The 23,791-nt window shown below is 40.8% G+C and overlaps 1 protein-coding gene across 1 annotated transcript; it reads left to right on the plus strand.

Moving 5' to 3' along the window:
- Positions 1 to 5,473: 5,473 nt before the first annotated feature.
- On the plus strand, positions 5,474 to 8,626 carry LOC124689781. The gene is made up of 2 exons (XM_047223252.1): positions 5,474 to 5,683; positions 7,273 to 8,626. The coding sequence occupies exons 1-2, from the start codon at positions 5,474 to 5,476 to the stop codon at positions 8,404 to 8,406; spliced, it is 1,344 nt and encodes a 447-aa protein (XP_047079208.1). The 3' UTR covers positions 8,407 to 8,626.
- Positions 8,627 to 23,791: the final 15,165 nt, after the last annotated feature.

A 23,791-nucleotide genomic window follows, 5' to 3' on the forward strand; every position in this document is an offset into this window, starting at 1 on the left:
TCACAAAGGGGTACCTCCATGCCGCTCGTACAAAGGTCTAAGGAGAAAGCTCGCATTTTGGATTTCTCGCTTTTGATTATTCTCAACTTAGACATCCATACCGGGACAACATGGACAACGAGATAATGGACTCCTCTTAAATGCATAAGCATGTAGCAACAATTATTATTCTAATATGAGATTGAGGATATATGTCCAAAACTGAAACTTCAACCATGATTCATGGCTTTAGTTAGCAGCCCAATGTTCTTCTCTAACAATTTTGCATGCTCCAACCACTAAAATGATAGATCCTTCAGACAAGACGGACATGCATAGCAACTCACATGATATTCAACAATAGTTGATGGCGTTCCCTGAAGCATGGTTATCGCACAACAAGCAACTTAATAAAAGATAAAGTGCATAAGTACATATTCAATACTACGATAGTTTTTAAGGCTATTTTGTCCCATGAGCTATATATTGCAAAGGTGAATGATGGAATTTTAAAGGTAGCACTCAAGCAATTTACTTTGGAATGGCGGAGAAATACCATGTAGTAGGTAGGTATGGTGGACACAAATGGCATAGTGGTTGGCTCAAGGATTTGGATGCATGAGAAGTATTCCCTCTCGATACAAGGTTTAGGCTAGCAAGGTTTATTTGAAACAAACACAAGGATGAACCGGTGCAGCAAAACTCACATAAAAGACATATTGTAAACATTATAAGACTTTACACCGTCTTCCTTGTTGTTCAAACTCAATACTAGAAATTATCTAGACCTTAGAGAGACCAATTATGCAAACCAAATTTTAGCAAGCTCTATGTATTTCTTCATTAATAGGTGCAAAGTATATGATGCAAGAGCTTAAACATGAGCACAACAATTGCCAAGTATCTTATTATCCAAGACATTTTACCAATTACTACATGTAGCATTTTTCAATTCCAACCATATAACAATTTAACGAAGAGGAAACTTCGCCATGAATATTATGAGCTAAGAACACATGTGTTCATACGAACCAGCGGAGCGTGTCTCTCTCCCACACAAGGATGAACTTATTCAGAGAACTAAGATAACAAAACAAAAATAAAAGCACACACGGACGCTCCAAGTAAAGTACATAAGATGTGACCGAATAAAAATATAGTTTCAAGAGAAGGAACCCGATACTTTGTCGATGAAGAAGGGGATGCCTTGGGCATCCCCAAGCTTAGACGCTTGAGTCTTCTTAAAATATGCAGGGGTGAACCACGGGGGCATCCCCAAGCTTAGAGCTTTCACTCCTCTTGATCATAGTATATCATACTCCTCTCTTGACCCTTGAAAACTTCCTTCACACCAAACTTCAAGCAAACTCATTAGAGGGTTAGTGCATAATCAAAAATTCACATGTTCAGAGGTGACACAAACATTATTTTCACTTCTGGACATTGCATAAAGCTACTGGACATTAATGGATCAAAGAAATGAATCCAACATAGCAAAAGAGGCAATGCGAAATAAAAGGCAGAATCTATCAAAAACAGAACAGTCCGTAAAGACGAATTTAAAGCTGGCACCAGACTTGCTCAAATGGAAAAACTCAAAACTAATGAAAGTTGCGTACATATCTGAGGATCACGCTCGTAAATTGGCAGATTTTTTCGAATTTTCTACAGAGACCTGTGCCCAGATTTGTGACAGACAGACAATGCTGTTTCTGCGCAGCGATCCCAAATATAACATCAACTTTAACATAGAAACTTTACTTGGCACAAAAACATGATAAGGAGAGGTTGCTACAGTAGTAAACAACTTCCAAGACACAAATATAAAACAAAGTACTGTAGTAAAAAAAACACATGGGTTATCTCCCAAGAAGTTCTTTCTTTATAGCCATTAAGATGGGCTCAGCAGTTTTAATGATGCACTCGCAAGAAATAGAAGTTGAAGCAAAAGAGAGCATCAAGAGGCAAATTCAAAACACATTTAAGTCTAACATGCTTCCTATGCATAGGAATCTTGTAAATAAACAAGTTCATGAAGAGCAAAGTAACAAGCATAGGAAGATAAAACAAGTGTAGCTTCAAAAATTTCAGCACATAGAGAGGTGTTTTAGTAACATGAAAATTTTTACAACCATATTTTCCTCTCTCATAATAACTTTCAGTAGCAACATGAGCAAACTCAACAATATAACTATCACATAAAGCATTCTTATCATGAGTCTCATGCATAAAATAATTACTACTCCCAACATAAGCATAGTCATTCTTATTAATTGTAGTGGGAGCAAATTCAACAAAGTAGCTATCAAATATAGGAGGTATATTGTAATCATAATCAAATTTATCCTCCATAACAGGTGGTAACAAAAGACTACTATCATTATAATCATCATAAATGGGAGGCAAAGTATCATCAAAGTAAATTTTCTCCTCAATGCTTGGGGGACTAAAAATATCATGCTCATCAAAGCCAGCTTCCCCAAGCTTAGAATTTTCCATAGCATTAGCAACAATAGTGTTCAAAGCATTCATATTAATATGTTCCATGGGTTTTTTAATTTTCGCATCAAACCATCCATGTCTTAAATCAGGAAATAGAATAAAAAGCTCTTTGTTGTCCATTATGCCTAACTAGTGTAAACAAGAAACCAAATGTCGCAATTGCGAGTCCGAAGGAAATAGCTTCGAGCACACACACAATGGCGCCGAGAAAAGTCTTGTTACACGGAACCGAAGTATGAGTGCCTTTTACCTTTCCTCCCCGGCAACGAGCGCTGGAAAAGTGCTTGATGTCTACGGGTGCTTCTATTCTTGTAGACAGTGTTGGGCCTCAAGAGCAGGAGGTTTGTAGAACAGCAGCAAGTTTCCCTTAAGTGGATTACCCAAGGTTTATCGAACTCGGGGAGGAAGAGGTCAAAGATATCCCTCTCAAGCAACCCCGCAATCACAAAGCAAGAAGTCTCTTGTGTCCCCAACACACCTAATAGGTGCACTAGTTCGGCGAAGAGATAGTGAAATACAAGTGGTATGAATGAATATGAGCAGTAGTACGGCGCTGGAAAATAGCTTATCGGCATGCGAGTTGATGGTAGTAATATTGTAGGAAGTAAACAAGCGAGTAACGCTGAGCAGTAGTAATTCGGTAAAGAAACAAGCAACATAGCAGTATTTAGGAACAAGGCCTAGGGATTAGACTTTCACTAGTGGACACTCTCAACATTGATCACATAACGGAATAGATAAATGCATACTCTACACTCTCTTGTTGGATGATGAACACATTGCGTAGGATTACACGAACCCTCAATGCCGGAGTTAACAAGCTCCACAATTAGATGTTCATATTTAAGTAACCTTAGAGTGCAAGAAAGATCGACATGACTAACCCAAGTACTAACATAGCATGCACACTGTCACCTTCACGCCACGAAAGGAGGAATAGATCACATCAATACCATCATAGCAATAGTTAACTTCATAATCTACAAGAGATCACAATCATAGCCTACGCCAAGTACTCACACGGTGCACACACTGTCACCTTTACACACGTGGAGGAGGAATAGAGTACTTTAATAACATCACTAGAGTAGCACATAGATGAATAGTGATACAAAACTCATATGAATCTCAATCATGTAAGGCAGCTCATGAGATCATTGTATTGAAGTACATAGGAGAGAGATTAACCACATAGCTACCGGTACAGCCCCGAGCCTCGATGGAGAACTACTCCCTCTTCATGGGAGCAGCAGCGTTGATGAAGATGGCGGTGGAGATGGCAGCGGTGTCGATGGAGAAGCCTTCCGGGGGCACTTCCCCGCTCCGGCAGCGTGCCGGAACAGAGACTCCTGTCCCCCAGATCTTGGCTTCGCGACGGCGGCGGCTCTGGAAGGTTTCGCGTACCGTGGCTTCCTCCGTCGGGGTTTTTAGGTCAGGACCTTTAAATAGGCGAAAGGGGAGCCTCGGAGGGCACCGAGGGGCGCCTCACCACTAGGTGGCGCGGCCGGGCCCGGGCCCGCGCCCACGTGTGGTGTGGGGCCCCCCGGCCCATCTCCGGCCCCTCTTCGGTGATCCGGAAGCTTCCGGAAAAAATAAGAACACAGGCGTTGATTTCGTCCAATTCCGAGAATATTTCGTTACTAGGATTTCTGAAACCAAAAACGACGAAAAACGTGAACTGGCACTTCGGCATCTTGTTAATAGGTTAGTTCCAGAAAATGCGTAAATGCGACATATAATGTGCATAAAACATGTAGGTATCATCAATAAAGTAGCATGGAACATAAGAAATTATCGATACGTTGGAGACGTATCAGTCTACAGAATTAATAGAAAATCTGATGGTACCATTGATAGGTATAAAGCTAGGTTAGTAGCAAAGGGCTTCAAACAAAGATACGGCATAGACTACGAGGATACTTTTAGTCCTATTGTTAAAGCTGCTACTATCAGACTTGTCTTAGCTATTTCAGTTTCAAAAGGTTGGAATCTAAGGCAACTAGATGTGAAGAATGCGTTTCTCCATGGCGTTCTGGAAGAAGAGGTTTATATGAAACAGCCACCTGGATATGAGAATCCAAATGCACCTCATCATGTGTGCAAACTTGATAAGTCACTCTATGGGTTGAAGCAAGCACCTAGAGCGTGGTTTGCCAAGCTAAGTTCCAGGCTACAAGAGCTTGGGTTTCTAGCATCCAAGGCAGATACATCATTGTTCATATACAACAAGTCAGGTATCATTATTTTTGTACTTGTCTATGTGGATGATATAATTGTTACTAGCTCCTCCAACAAAGCAATATCATCACTTCTTCAAGATCTTGGCTCATCCTTTGCATTAAAAGACCTTGGTGATCTACACTATTTCTTGGGGATTGAGGTTAAGAAATTCTCCAGAGGAATAACTCTAACTCAAGAAAAAAATGCACTGGAGGTTCTTGACAGAGTCGGATTGAAGAAGTGCAAAATATCGCCAACACCACTATCAGCCTCTGAAAAGCTCTCAGCCACAGAAGGGGAACTTCTAGGACCAGAAGATAGTACAAGGTATAGAAGTATAGTCGGCGCATTACAATATTTGACATTAACAAGACCAGACATTGCTTTCTCTGTTAATAAGATTTGCCAGTATTTACATGCTCCAACTACTGTGCATTGGACAGCTGCAAAAAGAATCCTGAGATATGTTAGTGGTACAGTAAATGTTGGACTAACCTTCAGGAAATCATCCTCTACCCTTATAAGTGCCTTTTCATATGCTGATTGGGCAGGGTGTGTAGATGATAGGAGATCAACATGAGGATTTGCAGTATATTTTGGTCCTAATCTTATTTCTTGGAGTGCTAGAAAACAGGCAACAGTATCAAGGTCAAGTACAGAAGCTGAATACAAATCTCTAGCAAATGCCACAGCAGAAATTATATGGATTGAATCCTTGTTGAAAGAACTTGGAATCCGAAGGCATGAAATTTCATGCTTATGGTGTGATAACATGGGTGCAACATATCTTTCTGCCAATCCAATATTTCATGCTAGAACTAAACATATTGAAATTGATTTTCATTTTGTAAGAGAAAGAGTGGCAAATAGACAGCTGGAAATCAGATTCATTCCATCAGCAGATCAGGTGGCAGATGGCTTCACAAAAGCTTTACCAGCTCGGCAGTTTGAGGAATTCAAGTACAATCTCAACCTAAAGAAGGTTGTGATTGAGGAGGGGTGTTAGAGTACCTATTACGGTACAGAGGTTCAGATGAACCTGGACAGAAGTTCAGATACGTTTGTACGGGAGTTCAACCATACTTGTGATGATCTGATCGTAACTATAAGATCAAGATCATATCCCTTCCTTTTCTCTGTTAGTTGTAACCTCTTGTGTATCTATCTCTGCCGATGTTGGCCTTTATAAAGCAACACGAAACCGATGGAAGTCCCCATCGTTAATAGCCAAACAATCACATGGCCAAGGCTACAACTAAGTTCAATAATTTGGAACACCTGGAGTAGTTGCATATATATATTTAGTTTTAAATTTTAAATCCAAAAATGTGTGCATACAAGTATCAAACATCGTGGGAATTGTATACTAGAACTACCCATGGGAAAAACACATTGCTACACCGAGAGTACATGCATAGTAATTCCGGAAAGTACACATACACTAACAGCGCGAGTACTCTTTACAAAACAAAAAGCTTGTCAAGAGTCAAGACATATCAATAGGAGATCTAATTTTGAAGAATTCAACATGGAAACACAAGGTAAAAAAAAAACAGTTTATAACTTTACCCATGACGCTTGAGGGAAAGAAAATCCTACCAAAACTCTCATTATGATATGTGAGCCCTCATAACCTTTTCAATCAGAGTAGTAACTTCTTTCTCTAAGCCATGTTTATCATCTTCTTCATCTACAAGGATCCTCCTTTCATGTCCAGCCAAATTGGTTATCTTCCTCGTTTAAGGTCATCCTCACCAGCCCCGCAAAAAAAAAAAGGTCATCCTCACCAGAACGCCACAACTATCAATCCTGAGGTTGATCTCTGCCATCCCTCTAATCATATGGTCACGTTTTCCCCTCTGGCGTCGGTACGCCGCTAAACACATGTCTTCATCTTTTCCGTCGCCACCGCTCGTCTTACCGATGAAAATTAACCGTGATTAGCGGTCTTTTAATTTGCATGAGTTTGTTCGAACTATCTTATAGTGTGAAGAGAGAATCTTTTTCAATCTCAGAGAGAAAAGGCGACGATACAAGTGACAACTTCTTGTCATTTGCCCCTCACAAAGTCACTAATTTGGAAGTGCAGATTTGGTGCAACATGGGCACGAGTGATCTCATTTTTAAAAAAAATAGTATTTTTAAGTTTTAAAAATTTCTGAAAAACAATAGACATATAGCCAATGATGTATCCAACAAACATGTAAGATATCAATTTCAAATAAGAGTATTGTATATTCTAACCTACAAAAAAAATGGCAAAAGTGTAGATCTGAGTAGTACATTTTTAAATCTCTAAAACATATCAGATTTTATATTTTTTTTCTTGCATAAAATAAAAAGAATTTCGGGTTGAGATTTTTCTTGATTAGGAGAGGTATCACTGACAATCTTCGAAATTATTTTTAATTTTTTAATAACTTATGTAATAGTGTTTTTAATATTTTTTAAAATAACGAGAGCACATTTATAGCTCTGAAGCCAAAAGCGTTTTCCGCAAATCTGGTTCATCTTCTCAACACATCGTGAACTGATACAGAGCCAAGGCCACACAAATCTGACTGACCGGAGGCGGATTGCTCCCCTAATCCCTCGCCGCCGGCGCTGCCGGCGCCGCCGCCTGCCACGCCATGTTCCGCCTCCAGCGCTGCATCCCCCAGCTCCGGCTTCGCGGTGGAGGAGTACCTCGTCGCCACCTGCCGCCTCACCCGAGCGCAAGCGCTCAAGGCCTCCGCGAAGCTCTCCCACCTCAAGTCCCCCGCCAATCCCGACGCCGTCCTCGCCTTCTTCGACGGCCTCGGCCTCTCCAGCGCCGACGTCGCGGCCCTCGTCGCCAAAGACCCGGAGTTCCTCTGCGCCAGCGTAGAGAGAACCCTAGCCCCCATCGCCGTCGAGCTCAGCGGCCACGGCCTCTCACATGCTGAGATCGCGCGCCTCTTCTCTCTCGCCCGCAAAGAATTCCGCCGGAGATCCATGCTCTCAAGTCTGCCGTACTACCTGTCGCTCTTGGGCTCCACCGAGAACCTCTTCCAGTTTCTCAAGCGAAGCTCCAGTCTAATCACGCGCAGCATCGAGAACGTGGTCAAGCCCAATGTCGCGTTACTGCGCAAGTGCGGGCTACGTGATTGCGATATTTCCAAGCTGTGCCTCTCTTCGCCACGGTTGCTCAAAACCAACACGGAGCGTGTCCAGGCGATGGTGGCGTGCGCCGAAGTTCTTGGTGTACCCCGTGGGTCTAGGATGTTCAGGTACGCGCTGGTAGCTGTTGCATTCGTCGGTGAGGAGAAGAAGATCGCCGCGAAAGTGGATTACTTGAAGAACACCTTCAGGTGGTCGGATGCCCAGGTGGCCGTTGCTGTTTCGAAGCTTCCAGGAATGTTAACGAGATCTAAGGATATGCTGCAGAGTAGGTCAGAATTTCTTATCTTTGAGGCGGGGTTGGAACCGGCCTACATTGCTCATCGGCCGGCATTGCTCACTTATAGCTTGGAGGGCCGGCTAAGACCCCGCTTTTATGCTTTAAAGTTTCTCAAGGAAAATGGATTGCTCAAGGATGTCCCGGACTACTATTCAGTAGTCATGGTCACCGAGAAGGTATACATGGAGAAGTACATATCCCCTCACAAGGAAGCTGCACCACATCTCGCTCAAGACTATGCAAACGCTTGCAGAGGGGAAGTGCCTGCTAGATTCATGTTTGCATGACCAAGAACTGGTATGGAAACTGGTAGCACAACAAATTTCACTCTGCATGTTAGGCTGACAATTCCTGATTCAGTGTTCTTGGCCTAATAAAGTGGTGGATGTCTGCTACAGTATGTATCTTAGTTACATGTTCATTTGGTGTTGGTAATCCAGGATGAAACTGATTTGTGGTTCCTGGTATATATGTTCATGGCAACTCCAGTGGAGAAGCAAGCATCACACTGCTCCATCCTGATGTCATATTGACGCACATAATGGATCTGAGAGAGTGAGATCACAGATAAGGGCATTCTGCAAATGCTTTCAAGTTTCAGTGAGTAGTATATCTGCAACACTATATCTTTATGTTCTCAAATGGCCATTGCAGATTTCACTGCTAACCTCAATAGATTTTCTCGTGAAAGAAGGTTCTGTTTCTAACTGTCACATGGAAGGCGCCTGATGTTAGTAAATAGAGTTCACGAGTCCTATATATGATCACTGCCTAGGATGCAGTTTTCATCTGGTTGTTGGTTTGCTTGATCTAGTTCTTGTAAGCTAAAAATCTTCTTTCTTTTTGCAGTATCTTTATTTGAAGAGACTAACTGTTGCGAAAGTAATTCATCATTTACTACCTTGTATCAGTCTTCCTTTATTTTTCTATTGTACTCCAGAATAGCCTAGTGGCTGATGTTTTGAGTTCTAGGCACAACTGATCGCAAACTACAAATGCAGCAGTGCACTTTCTTCATAGGACTTATTATCTCCTCCAAATACTATGGCTTGTAAAGACTAAGCCTCCTCTGGTTTGCACCAATCAAGGGTTTACATGTGTTTTTTTATGCCCAGCAAGGTAACAGGTAGGGATCAAGCTATATTGTTAATTAGGTATATCGTCATTTAACCCCAACAAATGGTAGAATGTTTAATCATTGTTTAGCGTGGTATGTGCACCGGATATGTTCTCCCTAGCTGACGACACGAGGAGTGCATCGAGCTTACAAACATGGACGAGGTGAGGGGTCATACAATTGGCATTTCCCAACAATGAGTAAAAGGCAGAAATTGCATGTACAGTCTTCAAAATCACGTGTTCCGGTCACCTAGGTTCATGAACTTTCACGTGCTACAACTCAAATCTTGCCACCCTTTTTGGCCGAACCATACATTCTCGCTACCACGTTATCACACAGAGAAATGTTGCCGCGCAAATTCAACAATTACCACATTAGTTTTGGGACACTCTAATCGATGCTAAACCGCCAATGAAGAGATAGGTAGATTGTCGTTAAGCCACAGCCATAACAACTAAACAATACGAACTTCATGTACAGGTTATTTTAATTCGGTGCAAAATGAATCTGTTACAACAGGAAAGCGGCCCAACAGATTGATACTGCAGGAAACTTGATCTGATTAGTCCAGCAGCAGAGCAAGTGACCTCCCTTCCGACTCTATATGCAGGTTCCTAAGTGAAAGTTCAAAGGTGTGCAATAATCGTCAGAATCCTTCACATGTCCATCTCCAAGCCAAGTATGCAAAGAGTTGATGGCTGGTTGCTTCAACTTCGTTAGTTAAACACCTCACTGTTGTAAATTCTCTGTGATAACTACATGGATGAAGAGTTACAGTAGAGTATATTATTTAGAGCTATCAATGGGAAATGGAAAGAGTAGAAAAGAAGAACTGAGGTAAGAATGCAACAGCCATATCTTCCAGAAGGATTAGACTAACAGCTATGCTCTTAAACAGAACAATGAAAACAATTAATAAAGATAGTCGAACATTCCAGAAGATCTGATGAAAGAAGATATTCAGACAACTGTCTTTTTCATCTGGAATACCCAGTAGGGGGCGTATCAGTGCCTTACACATGGTATAAAAAAAGGTATAATTAAAGGCTTAGATCCAAGTCTGGAAAAGGTTAAACTCACCCCTTGCTTCTAGTGCTACAGTACATATTTGGCCCTTGAGCTCCTTATTCCATTCTTCAATATTAACTGCTCAACTCATCAAATTTGATCGTCTTTCAGAAATCTTATTACAACGCGTTATTTGAGCTATTTTTTTGAAACAACCGGAAAAATACCATGTGACTTGGGTAGCATCAAATTTTATTAATCTGCAAAGTGTGTGCTTTACTCTGATCATAAGTCAGAAACAAACTGTAGATTCAAAATCCATATAATCAAAGTATAGTTTTACATATCAACTACATGGTCCAGCAAAGTAGCCACCAGCCTACCAATTACAAAAAGGTCTACACACAATTAGGTTGTAAACAATACCCTGCTAAAGCAAAAGCAAATATGCATCAGAAAATGACATCACATACTGTAAATGCAAGTGGTGAATGTGATGAGAACAACAGAGGATTGGGCCACTAAGATAAAACTTTGGCCATTCTCGATAGTCGATAACGTGGCAACACTGTGTAGCATACAATAGACGTCACATTCCAAAGGAAAGTCAAAGCACACCAACAAAACCCAATGAGGTAAAAAAAAAAAACACAAACGATGTAAGGTTGTAGGCTTGTAGCATAAATAATATACTCCCTCCGTCCCATAAAGGATGTCTTAGATTTGTCCAAATTCATATAAAATATTCCAAAATAGTTTTTACCTGGTAACTGTTTGTTGCCACCACCAACGAAACGAGCTCTTGCCACTCATGGTCTGGCGCATCCATCAGACAGCCAGTTGTTCTCAGCACAAGTCTAATCCTTGATACCAACGCTTACAAGTATAAGCTTACAAGTATAAGCTATGCACAATATATTCACTTGGCAATTTATTTTTTGTTAGGATAACAGATGAACACATTATTGAAAACTGCTCTAATTTGTCTAAGAATAGGTGGCGTCCTTCATTCAGCTTGTGCAAGAGGGCACAGAGTTAAGGCGGGACATGCCCTCGAAGTAAACGCCGCCATTTTAAGAAATAAAAATATTTGATAGGACAAAAAGAGCCCACTATCTACTTGCATTAATATAGATCTTGCAGTTTATTTATTTATTTTGTTTTAGTAACCAGCCTTGCAGTCTTGATTGAATTTTCATGGTGCCAGTAATAATAAAACGACATGACCAATAGGAACAGCAGATGCAACAAGGAGAATTTCAAGACAAATGTTTCACATGGATCAACTATCCACTAGGTTCAATTGGATGGCATAAATATAGTTGTATTTTAGTGCATATCTAAACTAGGAGGTATAAGTTAATGCTCACATACAACATAGGCTCTTTTGACAATAACCTAGATTCATATGTCACCGGTTCTTCCATGCCAACCATTTGAGTTTGATACTGAGGATATAGAATGAGCAGCTGTCATGCAGTACCTAGTACAGATTTCCAGATCTACTATCAAGTTTTTTATCAACCCAGCGATACTGAGGATATGTGTATGTTTGCCAGCCTATAGATTACCATGCCCAACCTGGTTCTTCTTGCCAGGGTTACATATATCCTTACAGGCCACAGGTGAGACAGCTAACCTGAAATAAAGTTCAATATCCACTCTAAGTTGCTTTACAGCTCCACATATCATGTTTTGGCTTATTGTTGATCTATTATTGCTTTTTCTCAGTTTTGTAACCGGTCCTCTCTAAGAACTACACAAATAGACAATATAAACAATCCTCCAAATGTCTCTTGTTTTGTATTTGACTCGATATGGTAAGACCCATTTTTTTGGGCATGCCCCTGATTTGGCTGCAATTAACATAATTGTGTATGTCAACTCATACGTGGTTCTGATCTGCAATACCTTTTGGATTATGCAGAGTTTACTCTGGCTTTACAAAGGTATGTAGCCAGACTGACAATCGCACAAAAAAAGTACAAACTTCAATGCACACTTACATATAAGTAAGAACAGTAGTATCTAGTCAAATGATAATTATTTGCCATGAGGATTTGCAGATGCATGTCTACAGATTCCAAAAATCCTGCCAACCAAGGGAATGCTAATATAGCGAGGGAGGATGACTGCAAGATAACCACAGTAGCATGTGACAGGAAATCTAATGATAATTCAACCATGCATACAAGATACAACATATCTCTTGAAGCAAGAATCTTCAATAAAATCTCAACAGTGCAACTGCATGATTACCCATCAACTCAATGGACCTAAAAGGTCTAGGTCATTATAGTGAACCAATGGACTACCATATATGAAGACAGTGGATGTTGCAGAAAGCATTAATTAGTGAATCATATTCATGCCTGGATGAAAAGAGGAGTTTTAAAGCATTATAAAACATGGAAGCAAAACATAGTGTGCCCAAAAATTGTTAATATACAGATAGCTTCAGTGATCTATTCTCGGGGCGGTAAGAGTCTAGATAGCTGATAATTCATGCCGTCCAGTGACTAGTATCACATCCGGCATCAACAAGTTTTAGTACAAAGGGCAGCAGTACAAGATCGATATAGTTGTGAAGGTATATTTGTACAACACTGAAAAAGTGATTAGATGACATATAGAGGAGTGAGCTTGCGTCTGTCAGTGCCTAACTCTGTTTGCATTAAGCATAGCCTGTAAATGCAAGACCTGGCATCAATCTAGGCGGGCTTGTGATGCAGCCGATCTCGGCTAGCGTATTTTTAGAGCATTTAAAAAACAGAACAGTACAACTTGAAAAGTAAAGAGATTGGACCGTATTTGTAGGTCACCTAATTTTTAGCCCGTTTCAAACTGCTGGAACTCATCGTGATTCTTTTCTTTTATTTTAGAGGAGTATTTAAATTTGGATTTGTAATCATGGAACACAATACATAAAATATTGTACTATAAACATTCTAAAGTCTAAACAATTTATGTTGTTTCGGCAACTTCTACAAAAGATAATGAAGTCAAGGTGATGTTCCACCCACTAGTAACTCATCCGCATTTTGGTTTGTCGAACTCTGCTTTTCATCACACCCTCGCGTTGGAACAACCAATATCGTTATGCGCTTCATCGATGAAGATGAATTATGGTGCTATTCAGATATAAGATGAGAACTATGAAACTTGATTGCGGATAAACTAGCATAATTTGAGTGGAATCCCATACTAACATCCAAATCAGGGCTTGGATTTTCTTTAATTCAAATCAACAGTTAATCATTGTTGGTATTATCATCCTCTTCTTACCAATAATACAGTGTAAAATAAAATCCTTGAAAGTCACAAGCACTGGATGGGTATAAACATCTATGTGATTTTTGATATAAACTCGAACATCTTGAACATGAGGAAAAAATTATAACTCCCCGTAAGAAGATGAGTTGTTACACGACAACTTTTGTGAGAATCGATTATAAAATTATCCCTCCATGATATAATCCTACTTGAATTTTTCTTGTACTCCATATGATCCAAATTAATTGTGACAAATCTAGTTCTGTCTAGATTGAGAACAAAGCGCTTGCTTGGTGGCTTGAGCTCATGGTCGTGAGCTCGCCTACCCGGGTTCAAGTCCCATGTGCGACCGAATTAAACCAGTGCTATCTATCGCGTATTAAACCACCGCTGGGATGTCTCATCTTTTACCTACCAATGAACAAAGGACCGCCAAGGAGGGGGTCCGTCCTCCTAACAACGGATGTCTCATCTTTTACCTACCAATGAACAAAGGACCGCCAAGGAGGGGGTCCGTCCTCCTAACAACGTACAGAGGGCAGCCAACGAACATAAATTAGATTAGAGGTCATACCATAGTTTACGGAGATGCATTTTTAATCCTGGATGCATATGCTCCTGCCACAAAAAATATTTAAAATCTGAAAAAAAAAGAACAAAAAGAACATCAAGATACATGCGCGACATTTTTATCAATTTTTTTAACGTTTTATAATACGTTTAAATTTTTATTTAAAAACCAGAATCATATGCTCCCGGGTGGAAAAAACAATGTGTCCCATTCTACGTCTATCAATTTTATTTGTGTTCAATCTCTACTATTAAGAGCAAACTGGTGAATGCCTGGTGTCACATTTTCAGGATGGACAATAATACCCCCCACGTCCTCAATTCATATTTCCTCCCTCAAACCACCCGGTCCGCACTCCTCAAAAATAGCTAACCATCTTATCTTATCTTATCTTGCTAATATGAACAACTACCTTGATGGAGTTATCACAGTTTGACTCAATTTACCACACGCATATCCTCATGGGGCGCAGCTCCTCTACAGTACGGGTGTTACTGTACTTGTACAGTAATTCAGAAAATCTGCCGTCCAGTTTAATCTAACAAGCCTCCTGCGACTCATCAATGGTTCGAAACGAACTTAGGCGCCAAATTTGTACATGCAGAGGCAACACCCGCAAGTAATATTTCAGAAGAGCTGCGCCCATTGGTGAACTTGCATGGGCTGCACTTGCAACAGTATTGTTGATTGCTGACCGTACAAGATCGGCACCAACGGAACCAGCTGTCACGGCAGGCCGGCTCCGACGGCAGCAGCAATCGACGAGGCCGACATGGCTGGCCGGCCTGCATTGTACAACCTCAGTTGCGCCAAATTTGTACATGGAGAATCAGCCATGCTTTCGCAAATACAACCTCAGTTGCGCAAGAGGGAGGTATCAGACGACAAGGACAACGAGGAGTCAAGGAAGGGTACGTGCTCTGTCTGGCTGTGTCGCTGCTCGCGGCGAGGTGTCGAGGAAGGGCGTCAAGTGCTGCCGGCGGCAAGGCGTTGAGGATGAGAACCGTGTCACTGCCGGCGGCGAGGTGGCGAGGAAAGGCGTCGTGTCGCTGCCGCCGGCGAGGCGTTGAGGATGAGAATTGTGTCACTGCCGGCGGCAGGGTGGTGAGGAAGGGTGTCGTGTCGCTGCCACCGGCGAGGCGTTGAGGATGAGAACCGTGTCACTGCCGGTGGCAGGGTGGAGAGGAAGGGTGTCGTGTCGCTGCCGCCGGCGAGGCGTCGATGAAGGGCGTCCTGTCAGGCTGTCGGTGGCGAATCGTCGACGAAGGGCCATGTGTCGCTGCCAGCGGCGAGGCATCCCAAGTCCCAATTACGTATTGTTTTCATGTCACTTGGAGGAACAACTAGAGATGTCCTACGACGCAGCTGTTTAGCCAATTGATCCTCAATCTACAGAAGATGATCCTCGCTCGCTTTTTGGCGCTAGCTTGCAGTGCTCACGTAATTCATTTGGCGCCAAAAGAAAGATATATGTGATATTCCCTCCATACTACCTTAAATACAGGAATTATTTTTCTAATCCGGGTGTCCACCGATGAATGGCAGGAGACCCGTTAGATTAAATTGGACGGCAGATTTTCTGAATTACTGTACAAGTACAGTAACACCCGCATCGTAGAGGAGCTGCGCCCATCATCATGGCAACCCATCGTTTCCGACTCTGGTGGCGTGGCATCGCCGCACCGATGGGTGGGACTGCCAGGCGCAAATCTGGAAGGTGTAGCAGCGCGAGTCGGCTTTCCCATGGTGCGTGCACGTCGCGGCCGTCGGTAGCTCTTTGGATGAACGGGGCTACTGAATTTTTTCGGCTCTTTGGATGGAGGAGGGAGGGAGTAGATCGAGGGTTAAGCAGCGACCATGGCGTGTGATCTACCGCGTACGCCTCATTTGCCGTGCGTAAGAGAAATTGAGAAAAGAGATGAGAATAGCTGGAGACATAGATTTGGCTTGTGTGTTTACTGCTGCTGCCACTGACTGCTAGCGCGCGTGTTTGCCTGCCAATTGCAAAGGTGTGTTTCCGCTTCGTCTTATTTTATCTCAGAATGAGCGCGTGTGCTTTCTTGTGTATGTCGCGGCTGCTAATTGCTATTGATGCTGCTTGCTAGCACGTACAGGAGTGTTAGATGCTGCTTTCCTGACTGCTGTAAAACTTTTTGTTTACCAGCCCGGCAACCAGCGGGCCACGCCTCCATCCAACGGCACCGCGTTCAGGTTTTTTTGACATACGAAGTGGTGATCCTATTACTGCTTTGTTGACTTCTGTCATGTCTTTGGATATTTCACCGTTCAGATCATGTGGTGATCTTGCTTAGCTTATGTAAGTAATTAGTCTGAGATGTTTGATTTATTGAGATTGCAGATCCGATTTTTTTTCTCTCCCCTGAAGTCTCCGATCTGTTTATTTGTTCTATAATTGCTTTTAGATTCTGTATTTTCCTGTTTTTATTACCGATGTATTCATGGATTTTGGATCCCCAAAAATCTGTTTTGCTTATTTGTTAATATATGCAGAATCTGTGATATATTCATGATAACCTGTGACCGTGGAACATGATTGTAGCCTGATGTAAATTTCTGACGTGGAGAGGGCTCACGTTGGTCCATGCATCTTATTTATCTACTTCATGTTGCAGAAAATTCTTGTTCATATACTCCATTATATTTATTGAGCCAATCGTTCTTGTTCAAACAGATTTTTTTTGTTGAAGGGAATCTCAAGAACAAATGCTTCAGATCCAAATGTCAATGGATGGTTTGTTCTGAATAAAACTTTTGTTTAATCTCCATATGTGTAAATCGTGTTGGAATTATGTACCATTTTTTATGGGTAATATCAGAAATTAATTTTGTATCATATAAAAAATATGGCAATGTCAGAAATAAATTTCTATCATATGATTTTTTTTGTTGTGCCATGAGAATGGGAAAGAGCGGAGAAAAATGAACGGTAAAGTTTGTGCACTATAAACCAATTTTACGGTTCAAACTGATCTATTGAATGATTCTGGTTCATGCCATATTAATTTCCCATTCTATCCTGGACAAAACTACATCGAGGTCAACCTTGTTTTTGCTTACAGTCAGGTCACCGAAACTATCTATTTGTGGTAAAGGAATATTTCCAAAAATAGTAATAGTGGGCCCGCGTGGGAACCAAAGGAAAGCACGGGCAACTCTTCAACGGCGGAGTAACAACCGTGCGGCTGATGGAGGAGTGGTTTAGCTCCGGAGGGCGGGGAGGTCGGCAGCCTGAACCGTCTGTAATATCCCAGGTATTGGGGTTACAAATATAGGGGAAACAGATGTGTGCATTGCATTCATGCATAGAAAATCCGGGGAATTTTCGCGCTTTAAAGTAAAACAGATCACGATGAATCGAAGTTTCACTTGACCTTGGTGGAATTGAAGTAACTCATCAAGTCAAGCGCTATAAACCTCAATGTGACTTTGATAAAACCTTGTCTTGGGTAGAGATGATTTGATCTAAGGGGTTAGATCAAATGGAACTAATAATTAACACAACAACACTTTACTCATTGATAAATTGCTTGACCCTATAAAAGATTATAATATGGTAATCCTTGTCATAACATATGAACCTCCATTTAATTGGAAGTCAAGTAACAAGAAGTGGAGAAACCATTCTTGACTTATCTTCTCCATGTCTTAAAACTAATCCATGATCCTACCATGAAACCTCATGGTATTCATTCCACTTCAACATTGGAATTATAACAAGGAGATCAACCCTAGGAATATATATTCTTCTATATTACATATTATTATACATCAAACCTAGAGAGATGAGAGTTCTATATTATTCATTAGAGAAGCAATGACAAAACCTTGAGCTCAAACCTGGATATACATCCATGTAAACAAAACATTATCTTAAGAACATAACCTTGGAATATTATTCCAGTAATTCCTAATTGAGAGAGACCATTCCTACCAACTCTAGCTTTACCAATTAATGAATAAAGGACAACCATTGAACCAAAGTATTAAGTTGTAAACCATTTCCATTTAGAGTGGTGAGATAACCTAATATCAAATAGAATAATACCATATCCATGAATTGATAAAGTAAGGAGGAGATTAATTCAACTCAAGATAGCCAAGTGGGGTTTTAGACTTAATACCTATTGAGATATTGTGAGTACACCATAAACCTTAGAATAACGATTCCATTGTAAGGGAACTCAAGCTATGGTGTTACACTCAAGTAGTTGAGGCAACACTTGAATGTGAGGGAGAGAACTATCCATATACCCGATGATTATATCATCATTAGTTAAGTAGAACCCTAACATAATATCTCAGGCATTCTCCTGGGATATAAACTTAAGAGGCAACCATAGTAGTCCCATTCAAGAAGATAAATTAGAAGTGATATACTTAGTTAATCAAGACAATACTTAATCTTGGGAGTGAGAAACCTGATTCTTGAGAGGTAACTTAGGAAGCCAGACCTTGGTCATTATAAATTGAATGATGATCATAAACCCTAAGAACTTGAGGTAGAGATGTTAAGAACAAGTGGATCATGTCTAACCATGATAGTACTCTTGAAGCATGTGAGGATAAGTTAAACCCTAACAGGATTAGCAGATATCATTAGCCACATGAAATTATAAGGAGATCAATAATAAGTAAACCTAGGCTAAAACCCTAACCTCAACTTGTGATCACTTAGAGATCATAAGTAGAACTCTAGCACATCTATATTCCATTTATTCCTAAATTAAAGGACCCAAAAAAAAACCTTAGAGTTAAACTCTATACTTAATATGGTGAGAAACCATACATCCATAGGACCAAAGTTAACTATAAAAAGAACTATAACCAATTTAGTTAATTTAACAATAGATTAAGGATATAATAGAAGTCTATTGGTATAAGACAAACACTAATTCTCAATTCCTCAGTAATTAAAGGAGAACAGAAACAATTAAGCAAGTAACCACCTTATCATGATAGGGGAGAATGAACCCTAGTTGGTGCATCATTTGGGTGATCACAAATATAAACCTAGTTTACAATTGAGTTTAAAACCATGTGCCATTAGGTGAATATAATTAGAAACCTAGAATTGTTCACTAGTGAAATCTTATGTTTCAACTATTGAACATAAGAGACCCTAGTGCTAAATCCTATAATTAAAACCATGTATGGTGATCAACCACTTACTCTCATAAACCAACACCAAACCTGGAGGGAGACAATACCTATCTTAGGTAATTTCAAAGATAATAACAGTGTCAACTTTACAGGGGGATTGTAATAGAAATCATAAACCCTAATTGGTTGGTGCTCACATAAAATCATATGTGAACAATCAACTTCTCAAACAAGATAACAAGTCCTAATATTAACAATCTCTCAAATACTTTGAGTTCAAAGTATCAACTCTAGTCCTTCCAAAGGATTTGATTCATAATAAAAAGGCAATTAAAATGAGGATATCAATTCATGCCTATTTGCTATTTTGAATAATTCACAAGTATGTAATATAATCCAATATAAAATACATGTTCAAATAGAAGAGTGGTGTAATAGTCATTTCACTACATCTTAATGAATTAACATAATAAAAACCTGCAAGAAATACTAGAATTCAAATCTGAATTAAAACTAGACTTCAAAATAGAAAAGTAAACCGGAAAATGAAAAACAGAAATAGAAAAAAATGGGAAAGGGACTTACCGGCCATGAAGCCCGTGGAGAAGCCTAACACCGGCCCAAGCCGGAGCCCAAGACCAGCCCAACAGCCAGGACCCAGAGCAGCCCACCGTATCGATTCACAGGGGGGACGTCGTCTTCTTCCTACGCATGGTCGACACGGCGAAGACGTGATTGAGTTCGCCGGCCACGTCCTCGTCGTCGATAAGGGCAAGCCCCGGACGCCGGCAACCATTCAGAGCCGAGGTGAATGCCATTGGCATCCATTGCCAGTAGATGCGCCAAGATTCGCGCCCAAAACCCACACCGACATGGCCGTGTATCTCCGCCGGCCATCACAGTCGTGTCGTCGTTCCCGTCTACCTCCAGTGCTATAAAACCGTCAGGAGAACCGCCGTGCTGCCCTAGTTCATCGCCCTCTTCTCACTACCTTCCTGGACCTCTCCATCTCTCACAACTCTCTGTGAATGTTCGCCGGTGTCGAGGACGAATCTGGCGGTAGAAGCCACCCCACGGTCCGGCGCACAGTCGTGGAGATGCGCCCGAGTCTGGTGAGCATCCTGGTGGTAGGAATCGGGAAGAGGGGATCCCAGAAGCCACCAATCCTCTATTCCCTTCCGCCGGCAATCCGCCGGAAAATGGAAATCGCCGTCGACCTCGTCTCCAATCGACTCCGGCGACCCTCTAGGAAGAATCAGGGTGAGCCCCCGCATCTCCAGCACCTCTTATTTTGTCCTAGGAGCGCCGGTAACTCTAGTTCGGAACCTCACCGGAGTTGCTCCGCCGCGGGTTGGTTTTCCGGCAATGCTCCGTTGGTCCATTCGGAAAACCACCACCACCACGGTAGTCCACGTGTAGAGGGGGTTTGGAAAAGCCTATCCGCGCGTCCCGGGGAGCCTTAAAACGGCGGCGCCGTTATCTCCTGCCCGCCGGCGTTGAGCCGCCGGCAAGGCCGACGTGGCCGGTGGGGCCCTTTCGCGTTCTTTGACCGGTCGTTGCCTGAGTGGCAACTGACCTGGTCAATGACCCCACCAGTCAGCCCCTGTAGACAGATATGAACCGGTACGTTTAGTTTTATTTTCATTTGACTGAAAATCCAGAAAATAATTTAAACTTTGCAAAATCATAGAAAATTCATTTTAACTCAGAAAAATACAAATGAGATATCAAAATGTTCCTAAAAATAAGATCTATCCAATAAAAATATAATATGAAATTTTTATTTTTAATAAAAATTTAATTATTTAATACTTATTAATTAAGTCTTTTCTTTTATTCTTAATTGAATTAAAAATTCATTAATTAGGACAACTTTCCAAATTAAATAAAAACCAGTAAATAAATAAAGAAAACATTAAAATTAATTTTATTTATTTAATATATTATTAAATCCTTATTAGAAGGATTTAAACCCTAATTAATAATTACCTTAATTATTAATTCTTTAAAAAAAACAATAAAATGTCCAATCCAATATTATTTCTAATTCAAAGTTATTAATAACTTAAACTTGATAATGAAGTTAGTAATCATAGAACTTTATGGTATATGGTAAACCCTAATTCCATATTGAATGATATTACAACCCTATCATCTCATGAGATTCCTAAAACACTAATTCCATTTAGGAACCTTAGCTCCACTAATTCTTGTGAACCTAAATTTGCTTCTAACCTAAACCCTAGGTTGGATCATGAGATCATGATATTTTCTTCCAAATCATAGAACCATAATTAGCAACTAAAGACATATCCATGTCCACTTAAAATGTAGAACCCTATCACTACAAAATTAGTATTCCATTTATACATACCCATCAAACCTAGATAATCAAATAGGGTCAATTAAGTCTAAACCCTAGTTCCTAGCATAAAGATTGTCAACCTTACTCATACCTATATAGCATCACACCAATGTGATGAACCTCATGAACAACTATACCAACTCTTGAGCATTACCTAACCATATTCCACTAAACCCTACTAGTGTTGGATACTTATCCACCATCCTATTTAGGAGTCAATTATTTCTTACTTAATAGAACCAATAGTAAAACCTAAACCACCGCAACCCTAATTGATATACTCCTTATTATTTAAGAAGTATGTTCTTCAAAAGTTATTCTTTTGAAGTAAATAAAGAATCATCATCAACCCTGCTTATAAGGACCTATAAACCCTAGCTAGCTATCACCAATGAGATGAACCAATCTTGATAGCAACCTTGTATGAATAAGTGCTTAGGATACCTAGGCTAAACTCAACCTTACAAACCCTAGATGTCAATGAATCCAACCTTGTTAGGATCCATCTAATATCTACTCTAGAAACTAATTGAAACCATAGTACACCATAGAATCCCACAAACCTAATTATCATACTTGTTCTTTATTAAAGAACATGTTCTTCAAAAGTTATTCTTTTGAACTATATAATAAGTAACCATCAACCATGAACTATAAGACTTAAAATTGACAACTGCTCTTTACTTATTATACCACCATTTTTCCTTGATGTGTATGATTGTTACTATGCATTTTACCACTTGCTTATGATTCTAAACCAACACTAACCTGAATAAGAACCTTGTTTGTAAATCACTCTAAAAGTGCAACACACCCTGAAATAATCATTACCACCCACTAATCCTAAGTCATCGGGGTTAGGTCACGCTTAGAGCGATTGCATCTCATACTTATGCATTATTGCATATTTTCCAATCTTTTAAACATCGTCCTTACCGGACGATGATGCTATTTCAGAATTTGGAGTTATTGCGCACCGAAGACCTTGACTGCATAATCTTGCAGTCAAGAAAGGCAAGTTCATCGCTTGCTCATGTCATTTGAGTATTTTTACCAAATTACTTGCAAAGTACTATGTTTATCACTATTGCATAAAAAGCAAAAACCACTATTTTCATAACTATGAATATGACTATGTGGTGGGCAATGGAACCATGGATTGTGTTGATATGGTGGAGGTTCCATTGCAAGGGTTTATATCCATCTAGGATTAAACAACAAATGTCGTCCAGTGATTCTTGTGCCGTAATACCCGTGTTAACCATAAGATCTGGAATGGGACGGAGTAGTCAAAAGTGTTTCCACCTCTCGTTCATCAACGGATGCGCTTTACCGTAGACACTTGTTTCTGTCAGGGCAAGCGGTAGGTGCGGGAAGCCTTAAGTCCCCACGGCATAGTCCGTAGACACTTGTCGCTCGAAGAACAAGCGGTAGGCTGGGGAAGCCTTAAGTTCCCCACGGTATTGCGGTCTATGATGGGTTGCAGCTACCGGCGAAGGAGTTTGGTTCGATCCCAAACTGTTGTCGTGGTCGGGGTCCACCCGTGAGTGGGAATAATGGGACCGACGAGGACCCGTGGTCGGGGTATGCAACAAAGGGTGGGTGTTCGAGGTAGCGGAGGAACATGATTGACTAGGACCTTATACCGGGCCTCACACCAAAGGAAGTGTGGACGGGTTGCGCGCCCGGTTGGCACCAAGGTTAAGATCTCTTATGGGTAAAGCAACACACCTCTGCAGAGTGTAACGAACTGTGACCAGTCACTCCCTGTTCCGGGTTTTGGAACTGCGAACGCTATCGGAAAGGAACTCCATGAAGTTCTAGTCAACCGGTGAAGGCTGACGGACATAGCTCTTCTGAATAAAAGCAACCTTTTGAAGAAATGATTACAAAAACTTGCATTGCCTATGACTTTCTGGTCTATGGCTGTAGCTAGTGCATTAAACACCTCTTTCCTAAAATGAACTTGTTGAGTACGCTCGTACTCATCCCACTCTTAAATCCCCTGCTTAGATATGGAGGCATCGAAGGAGGATCTACAGTGCAACTCGAAGACCGAGGAGTCAACAACTACTTCAAGAGACAGGACCATGTCAGGAGAGTCAAATACCACATTCAACAAGGAGAAAACCTAGATTAGCAATAGAAAGGAATTAGCTTCCTAAACCTAGCTCCTATTTAGCTAGAATCTATTCTTAGCCTCTATAGCTAGTT

The sequence above is a fragment of the Lolium rigidum genome, chromosome 2 (assembly GCF_022539505.1).
Source record: "Lolium rigidum isolate FL_2022 chromosome 2, APGP_CSIRO_Lrig_0.1, whole genome shotgun sequence".
NCBI classification, from domain to species: domain Eukaryota; kingdom Viridiplantae; phylum Streptophyta; class Magnoliopsida; order Poales; family Poaceae; genus Lolium; species Lolium rigidum.

Coding starts and splice junctions, on each gene's coding strand:
- LOC124689781 (XM_047223252.1), top strand. CDS start 5,474: ATGGGTGCAACATATCTTTCTGCCAATCCAATATTTCATGCTAGAACT. Junction 5,684..7,272: donor ACAATCTCAACCTAAAGAAG/GTTGTGATTGAG, acceptor GACTGACCGGAG/GCGGATTGCTCCCCTAATCC.